We start from the raw sequence: 27,747 nt of genomic DNA on the forward strand, positions 1-27,747 counted from the left end.
TTGGGGTAATTTTTGATCCTTCGTTGTCCTTTTGCCTCCACATTAGAAATATTACTAGGACTGCTTTCTTCCACCTGCGAAATATAGTGAAGATTCGTCCCATCCTGTCTATGGCTGACGCTGAGACCCTGATCCATGCATTTATCTCTTCTAGATTGGACTACTGCAATGTTCTATTTTCTGGTTTACTGCAGTCTAGCATTAGGGGTCTCCAATTGGTTCAAAATGCTGCAGCCAGACTTTTGACACGAAGCAGAAAGTTCGACCACATTACACCCATTTTGGCATCTCTTCACTGGCTTCCTGTCCTAGTGAGATCAGATTTTAAGGTTCTGCTACTAACCTATAAAATTGTTCACGGACTGGCATCGCCCTACTTAGCTGATCTAATTAAACCTTACGTACCAGCCCGGGCTTTACGTTCTCAGGGTGCAGGACTACTTTGTGTTCCTAGGGTGAATAAGAAGTCTGCGGGTCACAGAGCTTTCTCTTATCGTGCCCCTGTTCTGTGGAATGATCTCCCTGCGTCAATAAAACAGTCAGATTCTGTGGAGATTTTCAAGTCCAGACTTAAGACGCACTTATTTTCCCTTTCGTATGGCTAGCATACTGGTACAGTTTTGTTTTACACTTTTTACTCTTTTAATTAATTTTATTAATAATTGGAGCGGGCTGCGGTCTCAACTTTACCTAAATTCTGGGTCTTTTATTGAAGTTTAGGGCTAGTGGCCGGCGATCCCCTTAGTATTTCTCTGTTTTTCTTGTTGTTTAATGCTGGCAAATTATACAGTATTTTTGTCTTTCTGATGCCTGATTCTGTTTTTTCTCTCTGTTTAAGGTGCAGCTCCATCCAGAGATGGGAGTTATGTTCGTGTTGGTGATCCTCCTGTCCTGTGCACCAACAGCATTTCTTGTATATTCGTCCGTGAATTGTGTCTGTAATTTGTGTCTGTACCATGGCCCAAGCAGAGGGTCACCCCTTTGAGTCTGGTCTGCTTAAGGTTTCTTCCTCAGAGGGAATTTTTCTTACCACTGTTGCTCTGGGGGTTGGTAAGGTTAGACCTTACTGTGTGAAGCACTTTGAGTCAACTATATAAATGAAAATAAATTGAAAAAATTGAAATTGAAATATGTCAGGAAGACAGAGGAGGTACTGAAATGTCCAGCTAATTCAACACGTGGCAGAGATGGAGCAGGATACAAGCCCACAGCTGAACTTCTTGTAGCACCAGAAGCTACCAGGGCGTGTCGTGAACTCCTCTGCTGTGGATGCAAGAAAGGGATGTAGTGGAAAGTGCAAATGTTTCAAGGCAGAGTTTAAGTGCACTGCGCTTTGCCACCGCGGTGGCTCGTGTTTTCAGAAATAACGTTGCATTTAACTTGAACTGTGAGCTCTTTTTTGTTGTCACTATAACACTGCAGTTGTGTTTCAAGAGCTAATGTTGCATTTCAGCGTTCACTGTAACTGTGTGGCCTCTTTTTTTGTTGTCATTAAAAACTAACAAAACAAACAGTAAGCTTTTAATAATACACTAATCCTAATTCAAACGTATGACCTAATGGTGGCACTAGAGGGAAGGTCCTAGGGTCACCAACATCAATAGACTTCATCCTCAGGGGGCCACGAATGTTTCCAGATAAGTTGATTCAAATGAAAGCTCTAATGTGAGTTAACGCGCTAATGTGAAAAACCATAATATCCCTCCCTGACTCGTCGTTTGGGGATATAAATAGTACCACTGAATTGCTCATCCTTAAAAATGTAGGATTAGGCACCATGATCAAGACCCTTGGTGGTCTAGAGCCTGAGCTGCTAATAAAACAACATGTGGCAGCCATTTTGGAAAATCTCCGCCTCTGCGATGCCCCTATAGCCAAAAATGATCTTTAGCGTGTCCTTGAACACTGTGCCAAATTTCATGCTTTTATCATCAAAGTCACGATTAATCCACATATCTGCTCCACTACTTTGCTTAACTGATGATGTTTTTGGTGAGTTTTGCTCGTCTGCTTGAGTGTGTATGTCAACTGGTCTGAAGTGATCAGAAAGAAGGAATTAACTTTCACCACGTATCAAATAACTTGGTTGAAGACGAGGGGTGGAGCTTCCCCTCAGTCTGTGGGGAACCAGTAAGTCCAGAACTGAGACTAAGCCACACCCACTGTAACGCCCACATTGTATAAAGGTGTTGTGCGAGCCATCTTCTTGGTCCTTTCACAAGACGGAGTCCGTCTGTGAGACCCAGGCCTGATTTTCAATGTGACTTTCAATAAATTCAAAATGAGGAATATATGGATTTGGTTCTTGGTAAGGGCCAGTAAATTACATAAAGAACCAGGAGAAATGACAGTACCCACGGTAACCACAGGGGTCACTGTAAAGCAAATGATAGCATATCTTATATTTGCTTTCAGCAATAATCTGCCACCTGGTGGTTTAATTCATCATCAGTCAAAGTGTCAACATGTGTTGCACGTGGACTTTTAGTGCACATTAATGATCAAGCTGCTGTTACAGTGCAGTCAGAGCAAACTCACCCCGTTAGCGGTGCTGACCGCCTGGTAGTAGACGGCGTAGCTCTTATGAGGCAGCAGAGGTGCGTTCCAGTATCCGCTGTACGTCCTGTTATCACCTGCGACCACAAACAAACACAAGCGCTAACGCACCCCGAGTCCTTCAAACAGCACATGAACGAGTCATTTAGGAAAGTCTGTGACATTCAGGGGAGAAAATCTGTGACTTTCAGGGGAGAAAATCTGCGACTTTCAGAGGGAAAATGTCTGTGAATTTCTGGGGGAAAACGTCGGTGACTTTATGGGGGAAAATGTCTGTGACATTCTGGGGAGAAATGTCTGTGACATTCAGGGGGAAAAGTCTGTGACTTTCTGGGGAGAAAATCTGTGACTTTCAGAGGGAAAACGTCTGTGACTTCCAGAGAGAAGATCTGTGACTTTCAGGGGGGAAAATCTGTGGCTTTCAGGGGGAAAAAAATCTGTGACATTCAGGGGGGAAAAATCTGTGACTTTCTGGGGGAAAATGTCTGAGACGTTCACGGGGGAAAGTCTGACTTTCTGTGGGAAAACGTCTGTGACTTTCAGGGGGAAAGGTCTGTGACTTTCAGAGGAAAAAGTCTGTGACATTCAGGGGAGAAAATCTGTGACTTTCAGGGGAGAAAATCTGCGACTTTCAAAGGGAAAATGTCTGTGAGTTTCTTGGGGGAAAACATCTGTGACATTCAGGGGAGAAAATCTGTGACATTCAGGGGGAAACGTCTGACTTTCTGGGGGAAAACGTCTGTGACATTCAGGGGGAAAAGTCTGTGACTTTCGGGGGTGAAATGTCTGTGACGTTCAGGGGGAAAATGTCTGTGACGTTCAGGGGGAAAGTCTGTGACTTTCAGAGGGAAAAGTCTGTGACATTCAGGGGAGAAAATATGTGACTTTCGGGGGAGAAAATCAGTGACTTTCAGAGGAAAGACGTCTTTGACTTTCAGAGGGAAAAGTCTGTGACATTCAGGGGAGAAACTCTGACTTTCAGGGGGGAAAGTCTGTGACATTCAGGGGAGAAAATCTGTGACTTTCAGGGGAGAAAATCTGTGACTTTCTGCGGGAAAACGTCTGTGACATTCAGGGGGAAAAGTCTGTGACTTTCTGGGGGAAATGTCTGTGACGTTCAGGGGGAAAATGTCTGTGACGTTCAGGGGGAAAAGTCTGTGACTTTCAGAGGGAAAAGTCTGTGACATTCAGTGGAGAAAATATGTGACTTTCGGGGGAGAAAATCTACGACTTTCAGAGGAAAGACGTCTTTGACCTTCAGAGGGAAAAGTCTGTGACATTCAGGGGAGAAACTCTGACCTTCAGGGGCAAAGGTCTGTGACATTCAGGGGAGAAAATCTGTAACTTTCAGGGGAGAAAATCTGTGACTTTCTGGGGGGAAACATCTGTGACATTCGGGGGGATAATCTGTGACTTTCTGGGGGAAAATGTCTGTGACGTTCAGGGGGAAATGTATGTGACTTTCTGGGGGAAAATGTCTGTGATATTCAGGGGGAAAAGTCTGACTTTCAGAGGGCAAAGGTCTGTGACTTTCAGAGGGAAAGGTCTGTGACATTCAGGGGAGAAAATCTGTGACTTTCAGGGGGGAAAATCTGGAACTTTCAGAGGAAAAATGTCTGTGACTTTCTGGGGGAAAACGTCTGTGACATTCACGGGAGAAAATCTGTGACATTAAGGGGGAAACGTCTGTGAGTTTCAGAGGGAAAAGTCTGTGACATTCAGGGGAGAACATCTGTGACTTTCAGGGGAGAAAATCTGCGACTTTCAAAGGAAAGATGTCTTTGACTTTCAGAGGGAAAAGTGTGTGACATTCAGTGAGTTTCAGGGGGAAAATTCTGTGACATTCAGGGTGAAAACGTCTGTGACTTTCAGAGGGAAAAATCCATGACATTCAGGGAAGAAAATATGTGACTTTCAGGGGAGAAAATCTGCGACTTTCAAAGGAAAGATGTCTTTGACTTTCAGAGGGAAAAGTGTGTGACATTCAGTGAGTTTCAGGGGGAAAATTCTGTGACATTCAGGGGAGAAAACGTCTGTGACGTTCAGGGGGAAAAGTCTGTGACATAAAGGGGGAAAAGTCTGTGACTTTCTGGGGGAAATGTCTGTGACGTTCAGGGGGAAGGTCTGTGACTTTCAAAGGGAAAAGTCTGTGACATTCAGGGAAGAAAATCTGTGACTTTCAGGGGAGAAAATCTGCGACTTTCAGAGGAAAGACGTCTTTGACTTTCAGAGGGAAAGGTCTGTGACATTCAGGGCAGAAACTCTGACTTTCAGGGGCAAAAGTCTGTGACATTCAGGGGAGAAAATCTGTGACTTTCAGGGGAGAAAATCTGTGACTTTCTGGGGGGAAACATCTGTGACATTCGGGGGGGATAATCTGTGACTTTCTGGGAGAAAATGTCTGTGACGTTCAGGGGGAAATGTCCGTGACTTTCAGAGGGAAAAGTCTGTGACATTCAGGGCAGAAACTCTGACTTTCAGGGGCAAAAGTCTGTGACATTCAGGGGAGAATACGTCTGTGACGTTCAGGGGGAAAAGTCTGACTTTCTGGGGAAAACATCTGTGACATTCAGGGGGGAAAAGTCTGTGACATTAAGGGGGAAAAGTCTGTGATTTTCTGGGGGAAATGTCTGTGACGTTCAGGGGGACAATGTCTGTGATATTCAGGGGGAAAAGTCTGACTTTCAGAGGGAAAAGGTCTGTGACTTTCAGGGGAGAAAATCTGTGACTTTCAGGGGGAAACGTCTGTGAGTTTCAGAGGGAAAAGTCTGTGACTTTCAGGGGAGAAAATCTGTGACTTTCAGGGGGAAAGGTCTGTGACTTTCTGGAGGAAAAAGGTCTGTGACATTCAGGGGGAAAAGTCTGTGCCATTCAGGGGAAAAGTCTGTGACTTTCTGGGGGAAATGTCTGTGACGTTCAGGGGGAAAAGTCTGTGACATTCAGGGGGAAAAGTATGTGACTTTCAGGGGGAAATGTCTGGGACGTTCAGGGGGAAAAGTCTGTGACATTCAGGGGGAAAAGTATGTGACTTTCGGGGGGAAATGTCTGTGACGTTCAGGGGGAAAATGTCTGTGACGTTCAGAGGGAAAAGTCTGTGACTTTCAGAGGGAAAAGTCTGTGACATTCAGAGGAGAACATATGTGACTTTTCGGGGGAGAAAATATGTGACTTTCGGGGGAGAAAATCTGCGACTTTCAGAGGAAAAAGTCTGTGACATTCAGGGGAGAAACTCTGACTTTCAGGGGGAAGTCTGTGACTTTCAGTGGAAAACATCTGTGACTTTTAGGGGGAAAGGTCTGTGACTTTCTGGTGAAAAGGGTCTGTGACATTCAGGGGGAAAGGTCTGTGACTTTCAGAGGGAAAAGTGTGTGACATTCAGGGGAGAAACTCTGAGTTTCAGGGGGAAAATTCTGTGACATTCAGGGGGGGATAATCTGTGACTTTCTGGGGGAAAATGTCTGTGACGTTCAGGGGGAAATGTCTGTGACTTTCTGGGGGAGAAAATCTGTGACATTCAGGGGGAAAGGTCTGTGACTTTCTGGGGGAAAACGTCTCTGACGTTCAGGGGGAAAAGTCTGTGACTTTCAGGGGGAAATGTCTGTGACGTTCAGGGGGAAAATGTCTGTGACGTTCAGGCGGAAAGACTGTGACTTTCAGAGGGAAAAGTCTGTGACATTCAGGGGAGAAAATATGTGACTTTCAGGGGAGAAAATCTGCGACTTTCAGAGGAAAGACGTCTTTGACTTTCAGAGGGAAAAGTCTGTGACATTCAGGGGAGAAACGTCTTTGAGTTTCAGAGGGAAACATCTGTGACATTCGGTGGCAAATCTGTGACTTTCTGGGGGAAATGTCTGTGACGTTCAGGGGGAAAGTCTGACTTTCAGAGGGAAAAGTCTGTGACATTCAGGGGAGAAAATATGTGACTTTCGGGGGAGAAAATCTGCGCCTTTCCGAGGACAGACGTCTTTGACTTTCAGAGGGTAAAATCTGTGACATTCAGGGGAGAAACTCTGACTTTCAGGGGGAAAAGTCTGTGACATTCAGGGGAGAAAATCTGTGACTTTCAGGGGAGAAAATTTGTGACTTTCTGAGGGAAAACGTCTGTGACATTCAGGGGGAAAAGTCTGTGACATTCAGGGGGAAAAGTCTGTGACTTTCTGGGGGAAATGTCTGTGACGTTCAAGGGGAAAATGTCTGTGACGTTCAGGGGGAAAAGTCTGTGACGTTCAGGGGGAAAAGTCTGTGACTTTCTGCGGGAGATGTCTGTGACGTTCAGGGGGAAAATGTCTGTGACTTTCAGAGGGAAAAGTCTGTGACATTCAGAGAAGAAAATATGTGACTTTCAGGGGAGAAAATCTGCGACTTTCAGAGGAAAGACGTCTTTGACTTTCAGAGGGAAAAGCCTGTGACATTCACGGGAGAAACTCTGACTTTCAGGGGGGAAAGTCTGTGACTTTCAGGGGAGAAAATCTGTGACTTTTAGGGGGAAAGTCTGTGACTTTCTGGTGAAAAGGGTCTGTGACATTCAGGGGGGAAAGTCTGTGTCATTCAGGGGGAAACATCTGTGACGTTCAGGGGGAAAAGTCTGTGACTTTCAGATGAAAAAGTGTGCGACATTCAGGGGAGAAACTCTGACTTTCAGGGGGAAATGTCTGTGACATTCAGGGGAGAAAATCTGTGACTTTCTGGGGAAAATGTCTGTGACGTTCAGGGGGAAAATGTCTGTGACTTTCTGGGGGAAAATGTCTGTGATATTCAGGGGGGAAAGTCTGACTTTCAGAGGGAAAATGTCTGTGACATTCAGGGGGAAACGTCTTTGAGTTTCAGAGGGAAAAGTCTGACTTTCTGGGGGAAAACGTCTGTGACATTCAGGGGGAAAAGTGTGTGACATTCAGGGGGAAAAGTCTGTGACTTTCTGGGGGAAATGTCTGTGACGTTCAGGGGGAAAATGTCTGTGACGTTCAGGGGGGAAAGTCTGTGACTTTCAGAGGGAAAAGTCTGTGACATTCAGGGAAGAAAATATGTGACTTTCGGGGGAGAAAATCTGTGACTTTCAGAGGAAAGACGTCTTTGACTTTCAGAGGGAAAAGTCTGTGACATTCAGGGGAGAAACTCTGACTTTCAGGGGGAAAGGTCTGTGACATTCAGGGGAGAAAATCTGTGACTTTCTGGGGGAAAACGTCTGTGACATTCAGGGGGAAAAGTCTGTGACATTCAGGGGGAAAAGTCTGTGACTTTCAGAGGGAAAAGTGTGTGACATTCAGGGGAGAAACTGAGTTTCAGGGGGAAAATTCTGTGACATTTGGGGGGGATAATCTGTGACTTTCAGGGGCAAAAGTCTGTGACATTCAGGGGAGAAAATCTGTGACTTTCAGGGGAGAAAATCTGTGACTTTGTGGGGGGAACATCTGTGACGTTCAGGGGGAAATGTCTGTGACTTTCTGGGGGAAAATGTCTGTGATATTCAGGGGGAAAAGTCTGACTTTCAGAGGGAAAAGGTCTCCGACTTTCAGAGGGAAAAGTCTGTGACATTCAGGGGAGAAAATCTGTGACTTTCAGGGGAGAAAATCTGTGACTTTCAGGGGGAAAGGTCTGTGACTTTCTGGGGGGAAACGTCTCTGACGTTCTGGGGGAAACGTCTGTGACTTTCTGGGGAAAATGTCTGTGACATTCAGGGGGAAATGTCTGTGACTTTCTGGGGGAAATGTCTGTGACGTTCAGGGGGAAGTCTGTGACTTTCAGAGGGAAAGTCTGTGACATTCAGGGGAGAAACTCTGACTTTCAGGGGGAAAGGTCTGTGACATTCAGGGGAGAAAATCTGTGACTTTCAGGGGAGAAAATCTGTGACTTTCAGGGGGAAAGGTCTGTGACTTTCTGGGGGAAAACGTCTCTGACATTCAGGGGGAAAAGTCTGTGACTTTCTGGGGAAAAAGGTCTGTGACATTCAGGGGGAAACGTCTGTGCCATTCAGGGGGAAAAGTCTGTGACTTTCTGGGGGAAAAGTCTGTGACTTTCTGGGGGAAATGTCTGTGACGTTCAGGGGGAAAAGTCTGTGATATTCAGGGGGAAAAGTCTGTGACTTTCGGGGGGAAATGTCTGTGACGTTCAGGGGGAAAATGTCTGTGACGTTCAGGCGGAAAGTCTGTGACTTTCAGAGGGGAAAGTCTGTGACTTTCAGAGGGAAAAGTCTGTGACATTCAGGGGAGAAAAATATGTGACTTTCGGGGGAGAAAATATGTGACCTTCGGGGGAGAAAAACTGCGACTTTCAGAGGGAAGACGTCTGTGACTTTCAGAGGGAAAAGTGTGTGACATTCAGGGGAGAAACTCTGAGTTTCAGGCGGAAAATTCTGTGACATTCAGGGGAGAAAACGTCTGTGACGTTCAGGGGGAAAAGTCTGACTTTCTGGGGAAAACGTCTGTGACATTCAGGAGGAAAAGTCTGTGACATTCAGGGGGAAAAGTCTGTGACATTCAGGGGAGAAAATATGTGACTTTTAGGGGAGAAAATCTGCAACTTTCAGAGGAAAGACGTCTTTGACTTTCAGAGTAAAGACGTCTTTGACTTTCAGAGGGAAAAGTCTGTGACATTCAGGGGAGAAAATCTGTGACTTTGTGGGGGGAACATCTGTGACATTCGGGGGGATAATCTGTGACTTTCTGGGGGAAAATGTCTGTGACGTTCAGGGGGAAATGTCTGTGACTTTCTGGGGGAAAATGTCTGTGATATTCAGGGGGAAAAGTCTGACTTTCAGAGGGAAAAGGTCTGTGACTTTCAGAGGGAAAAGTCCGTGACATTCAGGGGAGAAAATCTGTGACTTTCAGGGGGGAAAATCTGCGACTTTCAGAGGGAAAATGTCTGTGACTTTCTGGGGGAAAACGTCTGTGACATTCAGGGGGAAACGTCTGTGAGTTTCAGAGGGAAAAGTCTGTGACTTTCAGGGGAGAAAATCTGTGACTTTCAAGGGGAAAGGTCTGTGACTTTCTGGGGGGAAACGTCTCTGACGTTCTGGGGGAAAGGTTTGTGACTTTCTTGGGAAAATGTCTGTGACATTCAGGGGGAAAAGTCTGTGACATTCAGTGGGAAAAGTCTGTGACTTTCTGGGGGAAATGTCTGTGACGTTCAGGGGGAAGTCTGTGACTTTCAGAGGGAAAGGTCTGTGACATTCAGAGGAGAAAATATGTGACTTTCAGGGGAGAAAATCTGCGACTTTCAGAGGAAAGACGTCTTTGACCTTCAGAGGGAAAAGTCTGTGACATTCAGGGGAGAAACTCTGACTTTCAGGGGGAAAGGTCTGTGACATTCAGGGGAGAAAACCTGTGACTTTCAAGGGAGAAAATCTGTGTCTTTCTGGGGGAAAACATCTGTGACATTCGGGGGGTATAATCTGTGACTTTCAGGGGGAAAATGTCTGTGACATTCAGGGGGAAAATGTCTGTGACTTTCTGGGGGAAAATGTCTGTGATATTCAGGGAGGAAAGTCTGACTTTCAGAGGGAAAAGCTCTGTGACTTTCAGAAGGAAAAGTCTGTGACATTCAGGGGAGAAAATTTGACTTTCAGGAGGGAAAATCTGCGACTTTCAGAGGGAAAACGTCTGACTTTCAGAGGGAAAAGTCTGTGACATTCAGGGGAGAAAACCTGTGGCTTTCAGGGGGAAAGGGCTGTGACTTTCTGGGGGAAATCTGTGACATTCAGGGGGAAACGTCTGTGAGTTTCAGAGGGAAAAGTCTGTGACTTTCAGGGGAGAAAATCTGTGACTTTCAGGGGGAAAGGTCTGTGACTTTCTGGGGGGAAACGTCTCTGACGTTCTGGGGGAAAAGTCTGTGACTTTCTGGGGAAAATGTCTGTGACATTCAGGGGGAAAAGTCTGAGACATTCAGTGGGAAAAGTCTGTGACTTTCTGGGGGAAATGTCTGTGACGTTCAGGGGGAAGTCTGTGACTTTCAGAGGGAAAAGTCTGTGACATTCAGGGGAGAAAATATGTGACTTTCAGGGGAGGAAATCTGTGTCTTTCTGGGGGAAAACATCTGTGACATTCGGGGGTATAATCTGTGACTTTCAGGGGGAAAATGTCTGTGACATTCAGGGGGAAAATGTCTGTGACTTTCTGGGGGAAAATGTCTGTGATATTCAGGGAGGAAAGTCTGACTTTCAGAGGGAAAAGGTCTGTGACTTTCAGAAGGAAAAGTCTGTGACATTCAGGGGAGAAAATCTGACTTTCAGGGGGGAAACTCTGCAACTTTCAGAGGGAAAACGTCTGACTTTCAGAGGGAAAAGTCTGTGACATTCAGGGGAGAAAAATATGTGGCTTTCAGGGGGAAAGGGCTGTGACTTTCTGGGGGAAACATCTGTGACATTCGGGGGGAAATCTGTGATTTTCTGGGGTAAATGTCTGTGACATTCAGGGGGAAATGTCTGTGACTTTCTGGGGGAAAATGTATGTGATATTCAGGGGGAAAAGTCTGACTTTCAGAGGGAAAAGTCCGTGACATTCAGGGAAGAAAATCTGTGACTTTCAGGGGGGGAAATCTGCGACTTTCAGAGGGAAGATGTCTGTGACTTTCTGGGGGAAACGTCTGTGAGTTTCAGAGGGAAATGTCTGTGACTTTCAGGGGAGAAAATCTGTGAGTTTCAGAGGGAAAAGTCTGTGACATTCAGGCGAGAAACTCTGACTTTCAGGGGCAAAAGTCTGTGACTTTGTGGGGGGAACATCTGTGACATTCGGGGGGATAATCTGTGACTTTCTGGGGGAAAATGTCTGTGATATTCAGGGGGAAAAGTCTGACTTTCAGAGGGAAAAGGTCTCTGACTTTCAGAGGGAAAAGTCCGTGACATTCAGGGGAGAAAATCTGTGACTTTCAGGGGAGAAAATCTGTGACTTTCAGGGGGAAAGGTCTGTGACTTTCAATCAATCAATCAATCAATTCAATCAATTTTTTTTATATATAGCGCCAAATCACAACAAACAGTTGCCCCAAGGCGCTTTATATTGTAAGGCAAGGCCATACAATAATTATGTAAAACCCCAACGGTCAAAACGACCCCCTGTGAGCAAGCACTTGGCTACAGTGGGAAGGAAAAACTCCCTTTTAACAGGAAGAAACCTCCAGCAGAACCAGGCTCAGGGAGGGGCAGTCTTCTGCTGGGACTGATTGGGGCTGAGGGAGAGAACCAGGAAAAAGACATGCTGTGGAGGGGAGCAGAGATCGATCACTAATGATTAAATGCAGAGTGGTGCATACAGAGCAAAAAGAGAAAGAAACAGTGCATCATGGGAACCCCCCAGCAGTCTACGTCTATAGCAGCATAACTAAGGGATGGTTCAGGGTCACCCGATCCAGCCCTAACTATAAGCTTTAGCAAAAAGGAAAGTTTTAAGCCTAATCTTAAAAGTAGAGAGGGTGTCTGTCTCCCTGATCTGAATTGGGAGCTGGTTCCACAGGAGAGGAGCCTGAAAGCTGAAGGCTCTGCCTCCCATTCTACTCTTACAAACCCTAGGATCTACAAGTAAGCCTGCAGTCTGAGAGCGAAGCGCTCTATTGGGGTGATATGGTACTACGAGGTCCCTAAGATAAGATGGGACCTGATTATTCAAAACCTTATAAGTAAGAAGAAGAATTTTAAATTCTATTCTAGAATTAACAGGAAGCCAATGAAGAGAGGCCAATATGGGTGAGATATGCTCTCTCCTTCTAGTCCCCGTCAGTACTCTAGCTGCAGCATTTTGAATTAACTGAAGGCTTTTTAGGGAACTTTAGGACAACCTGATAATAATGAATTACAATAGTCCAGCCTAGAGGAAATAAATGCATGAATTAGTTTTTCAGCATCACTCTGAGACAAGACCTTTCTGATTTTAGAGATATTGCGTAAATGCAAAAAAGCAGTCCTACATATTTGTTTAATATGCGCTTTGAATGACATATGCTGATCAAAAATGACTCCAAGATTTCTCACAGTATTACTAGAGGCCAGGGCAATGCCATCCAGAGTAAGGATCTGGTTAGACACCATGTTTCTATGATTTGTGGGGCCAAGTACAATAACTTCAGTTTTATCTGAGTTTAAAAGCAGGAAATTAGAGGTCATCCATGTCTTTATGTCTGTAAGACAATCCTGCAGTTTAGCTAATTGGTGTGTGTCCTCTGGCTTCATGGATAGATAAAGCTGGGTATCATCTGCGTAACAATGAAAATTTAAGCAATACCGTCTAATAATATTACCTAAGGGAAGCATGTATAAAGTGAATAAAATTGGTCCTAGCACAGAACCTTGTGGAACTCCATAATTAACCCTAGTCTGTGAAGAAGATTCCCCATGTACATGAACAACTTGTAATCTATTAGACAAATATGATTCAAACCACCGCAGCGCAGTGCCTTTAATACCTATGGCATGCTCTAATCTCTGTAATAAAATTTTATGGTCAACAGTATCAAAAGCAGCACTGAGGTCTAACAGAACAAGCACAGAGATGAGTCCACTGTCCGAGGCCATAAGAAGATCATTTGTAACCTTCACTAATGCTGTTTCTGTACTATGATGAATTCTAAAACCTGACTGAAACTCTTCAAATAGACCATTCCTCTGCAGATGATCAGTTAGCTGTTTTACAACTACCCTTTCAAGAATTTTTGAGAGAAAAGGAAGGTTGGAGATTGGCCTATAATTAGCTAAGATAGCTGGGTCAAGTGATGGCTTTTTAAGTAATGGTTTAATTACTGCCACCTTAAAAGCCTGTGGTACATAGCCAACTAACAAAGATAGATTGATCATATTTAAGATCGAAGCATTAAATAATGGTAGGGCTTCCTTGAGCAGCCTGGTAGGAATGGGGTCTAATAAACATGTTGATGGTTTGGATGAAGTAACTAATGAAAATAACTCAGACAGAACAATCGGAGAGAAAGAGTCTAACCAAATACCGGCATCACTGAAAGCAGCCAAAGATAACGATACGTCTTTGGGATGGTTATGAGTAATTTTTTCTCTAATAGCTAAAATTTTGTTAGCAAAGAAAGTCATGAAGTCATTACTAGTTAAAGTTAATGGAATACTCAGCTCAATAGAGCTCTGACTCTTTGTCAGCCTGGCTACAGTGCTGAAAAGAAACCTGGGGTTGTTCTTATTTTCTTCAATTAGTGATGAGTAGAAAGATGTCCTAGCTTTACGGAGGGCTTTTTTATAGAGCAACAGACTCTTTTTCCAGGCTAAGTGAAGATCTTCTAAATTAGTGAGACGCCATTTCCTCTCCAACTTACGGGTTATCTGCTTTAAGCTATGAGTTTGTGAGTTATACCACAGAGTCAGGCACTTCTGATTTAAAGCTCTCTTTTTCAGAGGAGCTACAGCATCCAAAGTTGTCTTCAATGAGGATGTAAAACTATTGACGAGATACTCTATCTCACTTACAGAGTTTAGGTAGCTACTCTGCACTGTGTTGGTATATGGCATTAGAGAACATAAAGAAGGAATCATATCCTTAAACCTAGTTACAGCGCTTTCTGAAAGACTTCTAGTGTAATGAAACTTATTCCCCACTGCTGGGTAGTCCATCATAGTAAATGTAAATGTTATTAAGAAATGATCAGACAGCAGGGAGTTTTCAGGGAATACTGTTAAGTCTTCTATTTCCATACCATAAGTCAGAACAAGATCTAAGATATGATTAAAGTGGTGGGTGGACTCATTTACTTTTTGAGCAAAGCCAATAGAGTCTAATAATAGATTAAATGCAGTGTTGAGGCTGTCATTCTCAGCATCTGTGTGGATGTTAAAATCGCCCACTATAATTATCTTATCTGAGCTAAGCACTAAGTCAGACAAAAGGTCTGAAAATTCACAGAGAAACTCACAGTAACGACCAGGTGGACGATAGATAATAACAAATAAAACTGGTTTTTGGGACTTCCAATTTGGATGGACAAGACTAAGAGTCAAGCTTTCAAATGAATTAAAGCTCTGTCTGGGTTTTTGATTAATTAATAAGCTGGAATGGAAGATTGCTGCTAATCCTCCGCCCCGGCCCGTGCTACGAGCGTTCTGACAGTTAGTGTGACTCGGGGGTGTTGACTCATTTAAACTAACATATTCATCCTGCTGTAACCAGGTTTCTGTAAGGTAGAATAAATCAATATGTTGATCAATTATTATATCATTTACCAACAGGGACTTAGAAGAGAGAGACCTAATGTTTAATAGACCACATTTAACTGTTTAGTCTGTGGTGCAGTTGAAGGTGCTATATTATTTTTTCTTTTTGAATTTTTATGCTTAAATAGATTTTTGCTGGTTATTGGTGGTCTGGGAGCAGGCACCGTCTCTACAGGGATGGGGTAATGAGGGGATGGCAGGGGGAGAGAAGCTGCAGAGAGGTGTGTAAGACTACAACTCTGCTTCCTGGTCCCAACCCTGGATAGTCACGGTTTGGAGGATTTAAGAAAATTGGCCAGATTTCTAGAAATGAGAGCTGCTCCATCCAAAGTGGGATGGGTGCCGTCTCTCCTAACAAGACCAGGTTTTCCCCAGAAGCTTTGCCAATTATCTATGAAGCCCACCTCATTTTTTGGACACCACTCAGACAGCCAGCAATTCAAGGAGAACATGCGGCTAAACATGTCACTCCCGGTCTGATTGGGGAGGGGCCCAGAGAAAACTACAGAGTCCGACATTGTTTTTGCAAAGTTACACACCGATTTAATGTTAATTTTAGTGACCTCCGAGTGGCGTAACCGGGTGTCATTACTGCCGACGTGAATTACAATCTTACCAAATTTACGCTTAGCCTTAGCCAGCAGTTTCAAATTTCCTTCAATGTCGCCTGCTCTGCACCCGGAAGACAATTGACTATGGTTGCTGGTGTCGCTAACTTCACATTTCTCAAAACAGAGTCGCCAATAATCAGAGTTTGATCCTCGGCGGGTGTGTCGCTGAGCGGGGAAAAACGGTTAGAAATGTGAACGGGTTGGCGGTGTACACGGGGCTTCTGTTTAGAACTACGCTTCCTCCTCACAGTCACCCAGTCGGCCTGCTTTCCCGGCTGCTCGGGATCTGCCAGGGGGGAACTAACGGCGGCTAAGCTACCTTGGTCCGCACCGACTACAGGGGCCTGGCTAGCTGTAGAATTTTCCACGGTGCGGAGCCGAGTCTCCAATTCGCCCAGCCTGGCCTCCAAAGCTACGAATAAGCTACACTTATTACAAGTACCATTACTGCTAAAGGAGGCCGAGGAATAAGTAAACATTTCACACCCAGAGCAGAAAAGTGCGGGAGAGACAGGAGAAGCCGCCATGCTAAACCGGCTAAGAGCTAGTAGCTGCGCTAAGCTAGCGGATTCCTAAAAACACGCAAAGTGAATAATGTGTAAATAATTTAGAGGTGATTCAGCAGAAGGAGTGCTTTCTGGGGGGAAACGTCTCTGACGTTCTGGGGGAAACGTCTCTGACGTTCTGGGGGAAAAGTCTGTGACTTTCTGGGGAAAATGTCTGTGACATTCAGGGGGAAATGTCTGTGACTTTCTGGGGGAAATGTCTGTGACGTTCAGGGGGAAGTCTGTGACTTTCAGAGGGAAAAGTCTGTGACATTCAGGGGAGAAAATATGTGACTTTCAGGGGAGAAAATCTGCGACTTTCAGAGGAAAGACGTCTTTGACTTTCAGAGGGAAAAGTCTGTGACATTCAGGGGAGAAACTCTGTGACTTTCAAGGGAGAAAATCTGTGACTTTCTGGGGGAAAACATCTGTGACAGTCAGGGGGTATAATCTGTGACTTTCTGGGGGAAAATGTCTGTGACATTCAGGAGGAAAATGTCTGTGACTTTCTGGGGGAAAATGTCTGTGATATTCAGGGGGGAAAGTCTGACTTTCAGAGGGAAAAGGTCTGTGAGTTTCAGAGGGAAAAGTCTGTGACATTCAGGGGAGAAACTCTGTGACATTCAGGGGAGAAAATCTGACATTCAGGGGGAAAAGTCTGTGACTTTCTGGGGGTAAAGGTCTGTGACGTTCAAGGGGAAAAGTCTGTGACTTACTGGGGGAAAACGTCTGTGATGTTCAGGGGGAAAAGTCTGTGACTTTCTGGGGGAAAATGTCTGTGACGTTCAGGGGGAAAAGTCTGTGACTTTCTGGGGGAAAACATCTGTGACATTCAGGGGAGAAACTCTGTGACTTTCAGGGGGAAAAGTCTGTGACATTCAGGGGAGAAAATCTGTTACTTTCAGGGGGAAAAGTCTGTGACTTTCTGGAGGAAAACATCTGTGACATTCAGGGGGAAAGGTCTGTGACTTTCTGGGGGAAAACGTCTGTGACATTCAGTTGGGAAAAGTCTGTGACTTTCTGGGGGAAAATGTCTGTGACATTCAGGGGGAAAAGTCTGTGACTTTCTGCAGGAAAATGTCTGTGACATTCAGGGGGTAAGTCTGTGACGTTCACGGATAAACACTGTTGCATGGAGACAGACCCTCTGTTACACTAAAGTAAGTGAGAAGTGATTTTTTTGGGGGGTTTCCATTTTATGTCACTTAGATGTAGATGTAGAGTGACTGCTGAAAAAACCTTGTTTATCATACCTCATTGGCCACGTCCTAATGAGATGAGACAGTGTAACTGGCTAATTTCAGGACTTACCCACACAGAAGGGCATCGGTGAGCGCAACTCGTTCATCGGCAACTCGGCGGTGAAGTAGTACTGTGAGTTCAGCACGGTGGCATTCTGGAAGTGGATAGGAACTGGATAACATCGCAGGATCTCTGCAGTTCCTCTTCTCTGCCTGCGAGGGCGCTCCTCTTCCACCACCACCTGGTACTTACTGCAGAAGAAGACAAAGAGGAGTTCATGAAGATTCTCATCGAGGCACGAGATCTTGAGGTTTAGTTTGGCCCGTCACAGTGTCTTCATGGAAACACAAACAATGTCCTTTGGGAATGTAAAGGTCAATGTGTCTCACATGAAGTTTGAAAATGTCTCCAGTTGATTTTACCCACAAACTACATGTGCACCAATGTCTGCATGTCAACAGGCACCAGGAGGACACACACAGCCAGGAGGATGCACAGGTAACCAGGAAGACGCATACGCAAACAGGAAGACACATACGCAACCAGAAAGACACATACACAACCAGAAGGACGCACACGCAGCCAGGAAGACACACACGCAGCTAGGAAGACACACACGCAACCATTAAGACACATACGCAACCAGGAAGACACATACGCAGCCAGGAAGACACACACGCAACCAGGAGGACACACACAAAACCAGGAGGACACACACACAACCAGGAAGACACATATGCAGCCAGGAAGACACACACACAACCAGGAGGACACACACCAAACCAGGAGGACACACACGCAACCATTAAGACACATACGCAACCATTAAGACACATACGCAGCCAGGAAGACACAACCAAACCAGGAGGACACACACGTAACCAGGAAAACACATATGCAGCCAGGAAGACACATATACATAGCTGTGTGTATTAGTGTGTTTGCTGTGTGTATTTGTGTGTTTGCTGTGTGTATTAGTGTGTTTTTGCTGTGTGCCTTTGCTTTGTGTATTAGTGTGTTTGCTGTGTGCCTTTGTGTGCTTGGTGTGTGCATTTGAGTGTTTACTGTGTGTATTAGTGTGTTTGCTGTGTGTATTTTTGTGTTGGCTGTGTGTATTAGTATGTTTGTTGTGTGTATTTGTGTTTTTGCTGTATTTGTGTGTTTGCTGTGTGTATTTATGTGTTTGCTGTATTTGTGTTTGCTGTGTGTATTTGTGTTTTTGCTGTGTGCATTTGTGTGTTTCCTGTGTGTATTTGTGTTTTTGCTGTATTTGTGTGTTTGCTGTGTGTATTAGTGTGTTTGCTGTGTGTATTAGTGTGTTATAATCAGTATAAGTAGTGTGTTGTCTGTGGGGATCCATGGGCTCCAGATTGGGTCGTGTTTATAAAATAGGAAGTTGACATTTTTTTAACGGTGCTAATAATTTCATCAAAGTTTCTATAATGAGTCGGGATGACGTGTGAGTCCAGAATGTTTTTAGAAACAACTCAACCCTTTTTATCCTGTTAATTACTGATTTTCACAGATCTGGCAACTTGCTTCTGAAGGACTATTTGTTGCTGTGACGCCACTCTGAACTTCACACGGTTCTACACGCTTCTTTTATTTCTGTTTAGCACTCTTCTGGTTATTAATTGTATTTACTCTGAACGTTAATTAACAACGGTCCTGTTGTGAATCGCTAGCAGTTAGCATTAGCTAGCAGTTAGCATTCGCTAGCTAGGTCGACCCCTCCCCTCTCCGTTGTTACTTTTCATAGCTGTTTCTTTTCTACCCGTTTAATACTTCTGTTTGTTTTTCAGTTGAACTGCTGTGAATTTTAAGTAATTTTTACTCCTGTGTAAAATCTTAGGAGCGGCTAGCATTTTCGCTAGCGGTTAGCTTGCGTTAGCCATTTCTGACCCTTCTCATCATTTTTTCATTTCATTTTTTACACTCCTGTTAGTTAATTAACTGTTTAGTGTATTTTATAGCTGCTGCTTTTTTACCTGTTTAATACTTCTGTTAGTTTTTCAGTGTAACTGCTGTGAATTTTAATTCATTTATCTGCATCTGTATGAGCCTTAGGAGTGGTTAGCTTATCCATTATTGGTTAGCTCGTGTTTGCTTGGCTACATTTTTGAATTTTTACTGCACAAAGTACACTACTTATTATACTTTACACCCTCCGTAAATCCTGCGTGATGTTGGAAGATAGGGTGGCTCTCTTAGAGAGCCGTGTCCGTAAGTTAGAGCAGCTTCTTAACGCAGTGGAGTTAGATGTTACGGGCACTCCAGATGAGGTTAGTGTTGGGCTGGCTAGCAAGCCCATTAGCATCAGCTTAGAAACGCCAGCTGTGGAGGACAGCTTTCAGACTGTGGCTAGGAAGAACCACAGGGCAAGGTGCCCGGTTGTGGCACCCAGATCACACTCGCCAGTGCGAACTGTGAATCAGTTCTCCCCCTTGGATTTGCCAGATGTGAATTCTCTGACTTCCACTCCTGTCTCCAGGCCGAAACACCGGACTTTAGTGATAGGGGATTCTATCACCCGCAAAGTCAGGTTACAGACGCCAGCTGACGTTAAATGTATTCCTGGGGCCAGAGCTCCCGACACTGCATCTCATCTTAGGGTGCTGATGCTGCAGAAGAGAAGACAGATGAAGGAACATGACATGAGATATACTCACATAGTTATTCACGTTGGCACCAATGATATCAGGATGAAGCACTCAGAGGTCACAAAAATGATGATGAAAGATGTGTCGGCATCGATTAATAGTCTCTGGTCCCCTCCCCTAACAGGGGGAATGATGAGGCGTTTAGCAGGCTGACATCATTAAATAGGTGGCTGGCGCATTTTTGTAGACAGCAAGGCTTTAGCTTTATTGATAACTGGCCTTCGTTCTGGGGCCACCGTGGCTTGCTGATGCCGGATGGCCCGCCATCTTGTCTGCGAACATAGATAGAGCTCTACAGGGAGGGTAACATTAGGAATCTACAGCAGGCCACGGAGCAGGTGATTAGAGACCCTGCAAGGCTTATGACAAATGTGGGTGTGGAATCCATTAGCTTAGCAGGAAATTTAGTGCAGAAAATCCACTATGGTGATAGTGCAGTTTATTTGCCAGGGAGGGAATTTCAACAAGTTGAGACTGTGGCCTGCTTCAGTAGTTGTGTCCATAAAAATCATAGAGGGATATGCTTTCCGAACTTAATACCCATTACTATACTGGATGATGTTGAAATTGAGGATGGCCCAGTGGTTGTTCCAGCAATAGCAAAGATTTCATGTCTGGTACCTACAACACGCGTGGAATGTCTTAAACCCAAACCTACTTCCAGGCATCTTATATATGCTACTCTGGAACCACCCCTGAACCCAAACAGTTCAACTGTCAACCCCACTGAGGTCCTTAGACTGGGTCTCATTAACATAAGATCACTGTCCTCAAAATCATTGTTGATCAATGATCTAATTATTGATCATCACTTAGATATGATTGGGCTATGTGAAACCTGGCTTAAATCTACAGCTGTCCTCCCCTTAAATGAGGCCTGCCCACCAGCATATGGGTGATTCTTCGATTAAGGGCACTTATGTCCTTTGATCATATTGTATGAAAAACAGAAAAAAGGGGAAATTTCACACTTTTATAGTTATGTTTACAATGAAAGTGTGTTAAGAAATTTGTTCTAGTAGTCTATGATGACTTTTTACCTTTGTTCAGCATCATTATATGCAAATATTGCCGTTTTGTGCTTGTCCCACACCCAGACTTTTGATCTTCAATGATAAAAATGAATGGTAAAGAAACGTTTTTTTCTAATGTTTTAAAATTTCTCTGAATAAAATATCAGTAAAATAATCAAAACCTAATTTGGGTATTCAATGTCATACAACTGTTGTGATTTTTTTTAAACAAAATATAGTTGTCCCACACTATTGCCGTAATTTCCACCACAACACTGTAATGTCCCTTTAAACAGTTTGTATGAAAGATTGTTTGGGTAGTTTCTATGGAGATAAACAGTGACATCAGAGCACATGTATATAGAGCCAAATCACAACAAACAGTTGCCTCAAGGCGCTTTATACTGTAAGGCAATGGTGTGGTGGAAATTACATTTACAAGGCCAATAGTGCCCGTAGTTAAAGAATCACCCATATACATTTAGTCACGTACCTCGTGATGCGAAACAAGGCGGAGGTGTTGCTCTTATTTATAAATCTAGGTTTAGCTTATTAGCTGTTGGGTGTCACAAACATCACTCATTTGAACATCTGATTCTCCGCTCTGCTCAGGATATTACACATTGCCAAGGTCAGAAGAATAAAAATCAGTCGTATTACTTCGTCACTGTATATAGGCCTCCTGGCCCATATTCTGAATTCTTAGATGAATTTGGTGCATTCATCTCTACTTGTCAACTAGTGTAGATAACATTCTGATCATTGGTGACTTTAACATTCATATAAATAAGCCTTCTGATCCCCTCTGCAAATCATTTATGGAAATTGTGGATGCATTAGGATTTCGGCAATGCATTCGGGATTCGACGCACATTAGTGGAAATACCCTGGATGTTGTTCTCACACGTGGTATTGCTGTCACAAATATTGACATCATGCCTCTTACATCAGTGGTGTCTGATCACTCACTTATTAAGTTTACAGTTTCGCTGCCGTGTTCAGTGGAACAACAACCTTATATATCATTACGGCGATGCATCAACTCCTCAACTAAGACTGAACTCGAAGCTAGACTGCCTGATGTCTTAGCTTCACATTTGACAAATACCCAGTCAGTAGACAGACTTGTGGATAGTTTAAACTCAGTGCTCAAAACTACACTCGACATGATTGCACCACCTGTGTTAAAGCTGCACTCCCCCAAATCACAGTCAGGTTGGTTCAATGATTATCTGCGTGACCTCAAGCATAAAGCAAGAGGTCTAGAACGGAAATGGCGTAGATCAAAATTAGAAGTATTTCACCTTGTGTGGCGTGATGCTATCTTGGACTATAAGCATGCATTTTTTGCTACAAAGCAGACTTACTACTCTGATTTGATCAACAAAAAACAAGCATAACTCAAAGTTGTTGTTCGACATGGTGGCAACACTTATTCATTGACAACCACCTGTAGTTTGCTCTCCTTTTACAGCACTGGATTACTTTGGGAAGAAAATAGAAGACATCAGGTTAAACATATCCTGGCATGCCTTAACCCAGCCACTACACCCGCTATTGATGTGGGCGCCACTACTGAGGTATTACCTAGATTTACTGAATTTGATAGTATCTCTCTAGGCATGCTGACAAAACTCATAATGTCAACAAAAAGCACAACCTGTTTATTTGATTCTATACCAACAAAACTGTTTAAGGACCTGTGGTCCACTCTTGGGCCGACTGTGCTGGAAATTATTAATCTTTCTTTAACTTCTGGATCTGTTCATAAATGTTTCAAATCTGCAGTTATTAAACCATTACTTAAGAAACCTAATCTTGACCCTAGTGTATTGACAAACTATCGGCCGATATCAAATCTATCATTTTGCTCTAAAATTCTGGAAAAAGTGGTGTCACGGCAGCTCGTAGACTATCTTACTGAGAATAATCTCTTTGAGCCACTGCAGTCTGCTTTTAGAAAATATCATTCCACAGAGACGGCTCTCACTAAAGTGGTGAATGATCTTCTGCTTACAATGGACTCGGACACCACTATGGTTCTGGTGCTGTTAGATCTCAGTGCTGCATTTGATACAGTGGATCATCATATTCTACTTGATAGGCTGGAAAATCACTTTGGGATTACTGGGAGTGCCCTTGCATGGTTGACGTCATACTTGACCAGTCGTTCTCACTGTGTTTTGTACAGTAACACTACCTCTAACCTTAGTGACATGAAATTTGGGGTTCCACAGGGGTCTGTCTTGACCGTTGGGGTTTTACATAATTATTGTATGGCCTTGCCTTACAATATAAAGCGCCTTGGGGCAACTGTTTGTTGTGATTTGGCGCTATATAAAAAAATTGATTGATTGATTGATTGATATAGCACCCCTTGGGCACATATTGCAGCGTTTTGGGATTACCTTTCACTGCTATGCAGATGATACTCAGTTATACATGCTGATAACTGCTGGTAATCTCGTTCACATAAAATCCTTAGAAGATTGCCTTGCAGCAGTGAGAAATTGGATGTCTAAAAACTTCGTACTTTTAAACTCTGATAAGACTGAAATGATGGTTCTTGATCCAGTGAGACATCAGCATCAATTTGACCAGTTAACGCTCAGCCTCGGCTCGTGTGTCCTACATCACACTGACAAAGTGAGGAACCTTGGGGTGATTTTTGATCCTTCGTTGTCTTTTGGCCTCTACATTAGAAATATTACTAGGACTACTTTCTTCCACCTGCGAAATATAGCGAAGATTCATCCCATCCTGTCTATGGCTGATGCTGAGACCCTGATCCATGCGTTCATCTCTTCTAGATTGGACTACTGCAATGTTCTATTTTCTGGTTTACCGCAGTCTAGCATTAGGGGTCTCCAATTGGTTCAAAATGCTGCAGCCAGACTTTTGACACGAAGTAGAAAGTTCGACCACATTACACCCATTTTGGCGTCTCTTCACTGGCTTCCTGTCCCAGTGAGATCAGATTTTAAGGTTCTGCTACTAACCTATAAAATTATTCATGGACTGGCACCTCCCTACCTAGCTGACCTAATTAAACCTTACGTACCAGCCCGGGCTTTACGTTCTCAGGGTGCAGGACTACTTTGTGTCCCTAGGGTGAATAAGAAGTCTGCGGGTCACAGAGCTTTCTATTATCATGCCCCTGTTCTGTGGAATGATCTCCCTGCGACAATAAAACAGTCAGATTCTGTGGAGATTTTCAAGTCCAGACTTAAGATGTACTTATTTTCCCTTTCATATGGCAGCATACTGGTACAGTTTTGTTTTACGCTTTTTACTCTTTTAATTCATTTATTAGTAATTGGAGCGGGCTGCAGCCTCAACTTTACCTAAATTCTGGGTCTTTTAGTGAAGTTTAGGGCTAGCGGCCGGCGATCACCTTAGTATTTCTTCTGTTTTTCTTGTTGTTTAATGCTCACAAATTATACAGTATTTTTTGTCTTTCTGATGCCTGATTCTGTTTTTTCTCTGTTTAAGGTGCAGCTCCATCCAGAGATGGGAGTTGTGTTCGTGTTGGCGATCCTCCTGTCCTGTGCACCAATTGCATTTCTTGTATATTCGTCCGTGAATTGTTCTGTGAATTGTTCTGTAATTTGTGTCTGTATCATGGCCCAAGCAGAGGGTCACCCCTTTGAGTCTGGTCTGCTTGAGGTTTCTTCCTCAGAGGGCGTTTTTCCTTACCACTGTTGCTCTGGGGGTTGGTAAGGTTAGACCTTACCTGTGTGAATCGCTTTGAGGCAACTCTGTTGTGATTTGGCGCTATATAAATGAAAATAAATTGAAACTGAATTGAAATTACGTCATGTTTTGATGTTAATTTACTGTCTTAATGTATTTATGAATTGTGTAGGTTCTTGTTATCATACACAATATACATCAGCAAAATTATCATTGTTTTTAATATGTATATGTCGTGGACATGACGAGTGAAGCTCTTCAGCATCTCACAATGTAATTTTGCTCCTTCAGGCTTTTTTCAGTCAATCTTCTGGGGAGCATTAGCATGGCTAAAAACCTCCAGCCCTCTTCACCTCCGGCCACTTAAAGCATTTTTTAATGTCGATGTAAATTCATATTCAAACTGTTCAGCTCGTTGACATTCGGCTGCACAATAAGCTGAACTTTCAGGTCTCCATTTTCAGAAAATCTTCCTCCACACCACTCTCCCAGGAAGCTGTATTTTAGATTTTGAATTAGATTCATACCAAGTGGTAGAGATTTGGTATTAGTATGAGTTTAAGGAAGATCATTTAAGATTTTTTTTCTTTTTGTATTTGATATGGCATCAACAAATTAAAATGTGTGAAATACTAAGTGCTCTAAAATGAATCAGCTGCTGCCTGCTGGTTTTATTCATCTAAAATCACCGGAGAAACACGTACGAGGTCTGTGAGAAAACTATCCGACGTTTTTATTTTTTTCAAAAACTAAATGGATTTGAATCATGTGCGCTTGCATCAGACAAGCTTGAACCTTCGTGCGCATGTGTGAGTTTTTTCACGCCTGTCGGGACAAACAACACCTCCGTGTTGGAAACCATTCGTAAGATTCAGATGGCTTTCGGTGGCTTTTCAGTCGAGTGAGTATCCAAGAAATTGTTTAACAGCTGGGCATGTTCCAACTTGTCCTGTGAGACTTCCAACACGGAGGTGTTGTTTGTCCCGCGCCATGAGCGGCTGCGTCCCAACGCGCGAATCCGTCTGCACGTCTTTCATTACAAAATCTCCTTTAACAGTGGAATGTGCCGATAACATGGTGATCCTGACCTCTTCTGAAACTTCTCTGCTAGTCACACGACGTCCTGCATCAACAGAGCCTTAAATTTGGAAGTGATCTGCTCGTTCCAACCTGTCGATGGCCGCTCGGGGCGCGGTGCTCCCTCCTCTGTCGTGGGCCATTTTTAATCCAGTTTTAATGGTCCTTAATCCATGTGATACCGATAGAATCTTCACCGAAAGCCATCTGAATCTTCCAAATGGTTTCCATCTGGTTGTCTGGCAGAGTTTCTGAAAAATTTTCATGGAACAAAGCGGCAGTCGCTCCGCCATTCCTAAACAACAATAAACATCCGACGAGGGGAGTGGACCAGTGCTCACTCAAAGCCTGCCCACAGGCGAATGACGCAACCGACAGGCGTGAAAAAACTCACGCATGCGCACGAAGGTTCAAGCTTGTTTGATGCAAGCGCACATGATTCAAATCCATATAGTTTTTGAAAAAAATAAAAAGGTCAGATACTTTTCTCACAGACCTCGTATATATACCAAAAGTGTTTTCACTTTTTTTGTGTCATCTATGTATTTTTAATGTATTTATAATTATATTAATGTACGAGGTCTATTAGAAAAGTATCCGACCTTATTATTTTTTTTAAAAAACCATATGGATTTGAATCACGTGTGATTGCGTCAGACAAGCTTGAACCCTCGTGCGCATGCGTGAGTTTTTTCATGCCTGTCGGTTGCGTCATTCGCCTGTGAGCAGGCTTTGAGTGAGGTGTGGTCCACCCCTCTCGGCGGATTTTTTTTGCCAATAAATGTCTGAACGATTTGGAGCTTTGCTGCATCAATTTTTTTTCCAGAAACTGTGAGAGACCTCCAGGTGGACACCGTTCGAAAAATTAATATGGCTTTCAGGGACGATTTTATGGGGATTAAACAGATTACGGAGTGTTACTTCTGCTTTAAGGATGGCCCACAACTCCTGAGAGCGCGGCGCGCTCCAAGCCCCCATCGACAGGCTGACACCCCGCTGGAACAACCAGATCATTTCCAACGTGAAGGCTTTGTTGATCTGGGACCTCGTCTGACTTTCACAAAAAAGCAGAAGATGTGGACATCAGCACTTTTTCGGCACATTCCACCGTTACAGGAGTTTTTTTCATGGAAAGAAAAGCGGAGGGACGCGCCACGGAGCCGTTCATTATACGGGACAAAACCACCTCGGTGTTGGTCTCACAGGACGGCTTTCAGGTGGATTTCAGACAGATTCCGGTTGCTTTCCAGTCGTGTGAATATCCGATTGTGATTGTGCATGAGCTGGACATGCCAGAACATGTCCTGTAAGCTTCATCACGGCGTTGCTTTGCGCCGAGCGGCTGCACCGCGACGCGCGGTGGAGCAGCTTCTCTTTCCATGACAAAAACTCCTGTAACAGTGAAATGTGCCGTTCATTTTTAAACTTGACGCTGTCTTGATCCGGTATGTCATCTGACTAGCACAGGAATTGTGAAAAGACATGGACATCAGCACTTTTTCGGCACATTAAGACAGACGTGTGGAGGAGTTCTGCGCGTCGCGGTGCAGCCGCTCCGCGCAAAGCAACGCCGTGATGAAGCCTCACGGGACATGTTCTGGCATGTCCAGCTCATGCACAATCACAATCGGATATTCACACGACTGGAAAGCAACCGGAATCCGTCTAAAATCCACCTGAAAGCCGTCCTGTGAGACCAACACCGAGGTGGTTTTGTCCCGCGTAATGAACGGCTCCGTGGCGCGTCCCTCCGCTGTTCTTTCCATGAAAAAACTCCTGTAACGGTGGAATGTGCCAAAAAAGTGCTGATGTCCACATCTTCTGCCCTGAAATCGTTCAGACATTTATTCGCAATAAAAATCCGCTGAGAGGGGTGGACCACACCTCACTCAAAGCCTGCTCACAGGCAAATGACGCAACCGACAGGCGTGAAAAAACTCACGCATGCGCACGAAGGTTCAAGCTTGTCTGACACAATCACACGTGATTCAAATCCATATGGTTTTTTAAAAAAATAATAAGGTCGGACACTTTTCTACTAGACCTCGTACTTACGCACGCATTCTTCCTTTAATATGTAAATAATTGGCATGTGAATAACGTTTGTTCAAACATTTTCAAGCTGTGTAACAAATCATTTTGCTGAGTTTCATCATCATTCCATTCAATTATTTTCATGATTACACATTTCTTAAT

At 43.9% G+C, this 27,747-nt stretch overlaps 1 protein-coding gene across 1 annotated transcript in view; it reads right to left on the reverse strand.

Moving 5' to 3' along the window:
- Positions 1–27,747, reverse strand: part of ptprma (protein tyrosine phosphatase receptor type Ma) — a 535,684-nt gene that overhangs the window by 297,625 nt on the left and 210,312 nt on the right. Inside the window, exons 14-15 of the mRNA XM_034183087.1 lie at positions 17,178–17,359; positions 2,539–2,633 (exon numbers count right to left, since the gene is read on the reverse strand). Coding sequence (XP_034038978.1) covers positions 2,539–2,633; positions 17,178–17,359 — 277 coding nt within the window. The remainder of the gene's footprint in view (positions 1–2,538; positions 2,634–17,177; positions 17,360–27,747) is intronic.

The sequence above is a fragment of the Thalassophryne amazonica genome, chromosome 1 (genome assembly GCF_902500255.1).
Source record: "Thalassophryne amazonica chromosome 1, fThaAma1.1, whole genome shotgun sequence".
Classification (NCBI taxonomy): domain Eukaryota; kingdom Metazoa; phylum Chordata; class Actinopteri; order Batrachoidiformes; family Batrachoididae; genus Thalassophryne; species Thalassophryne amazonica.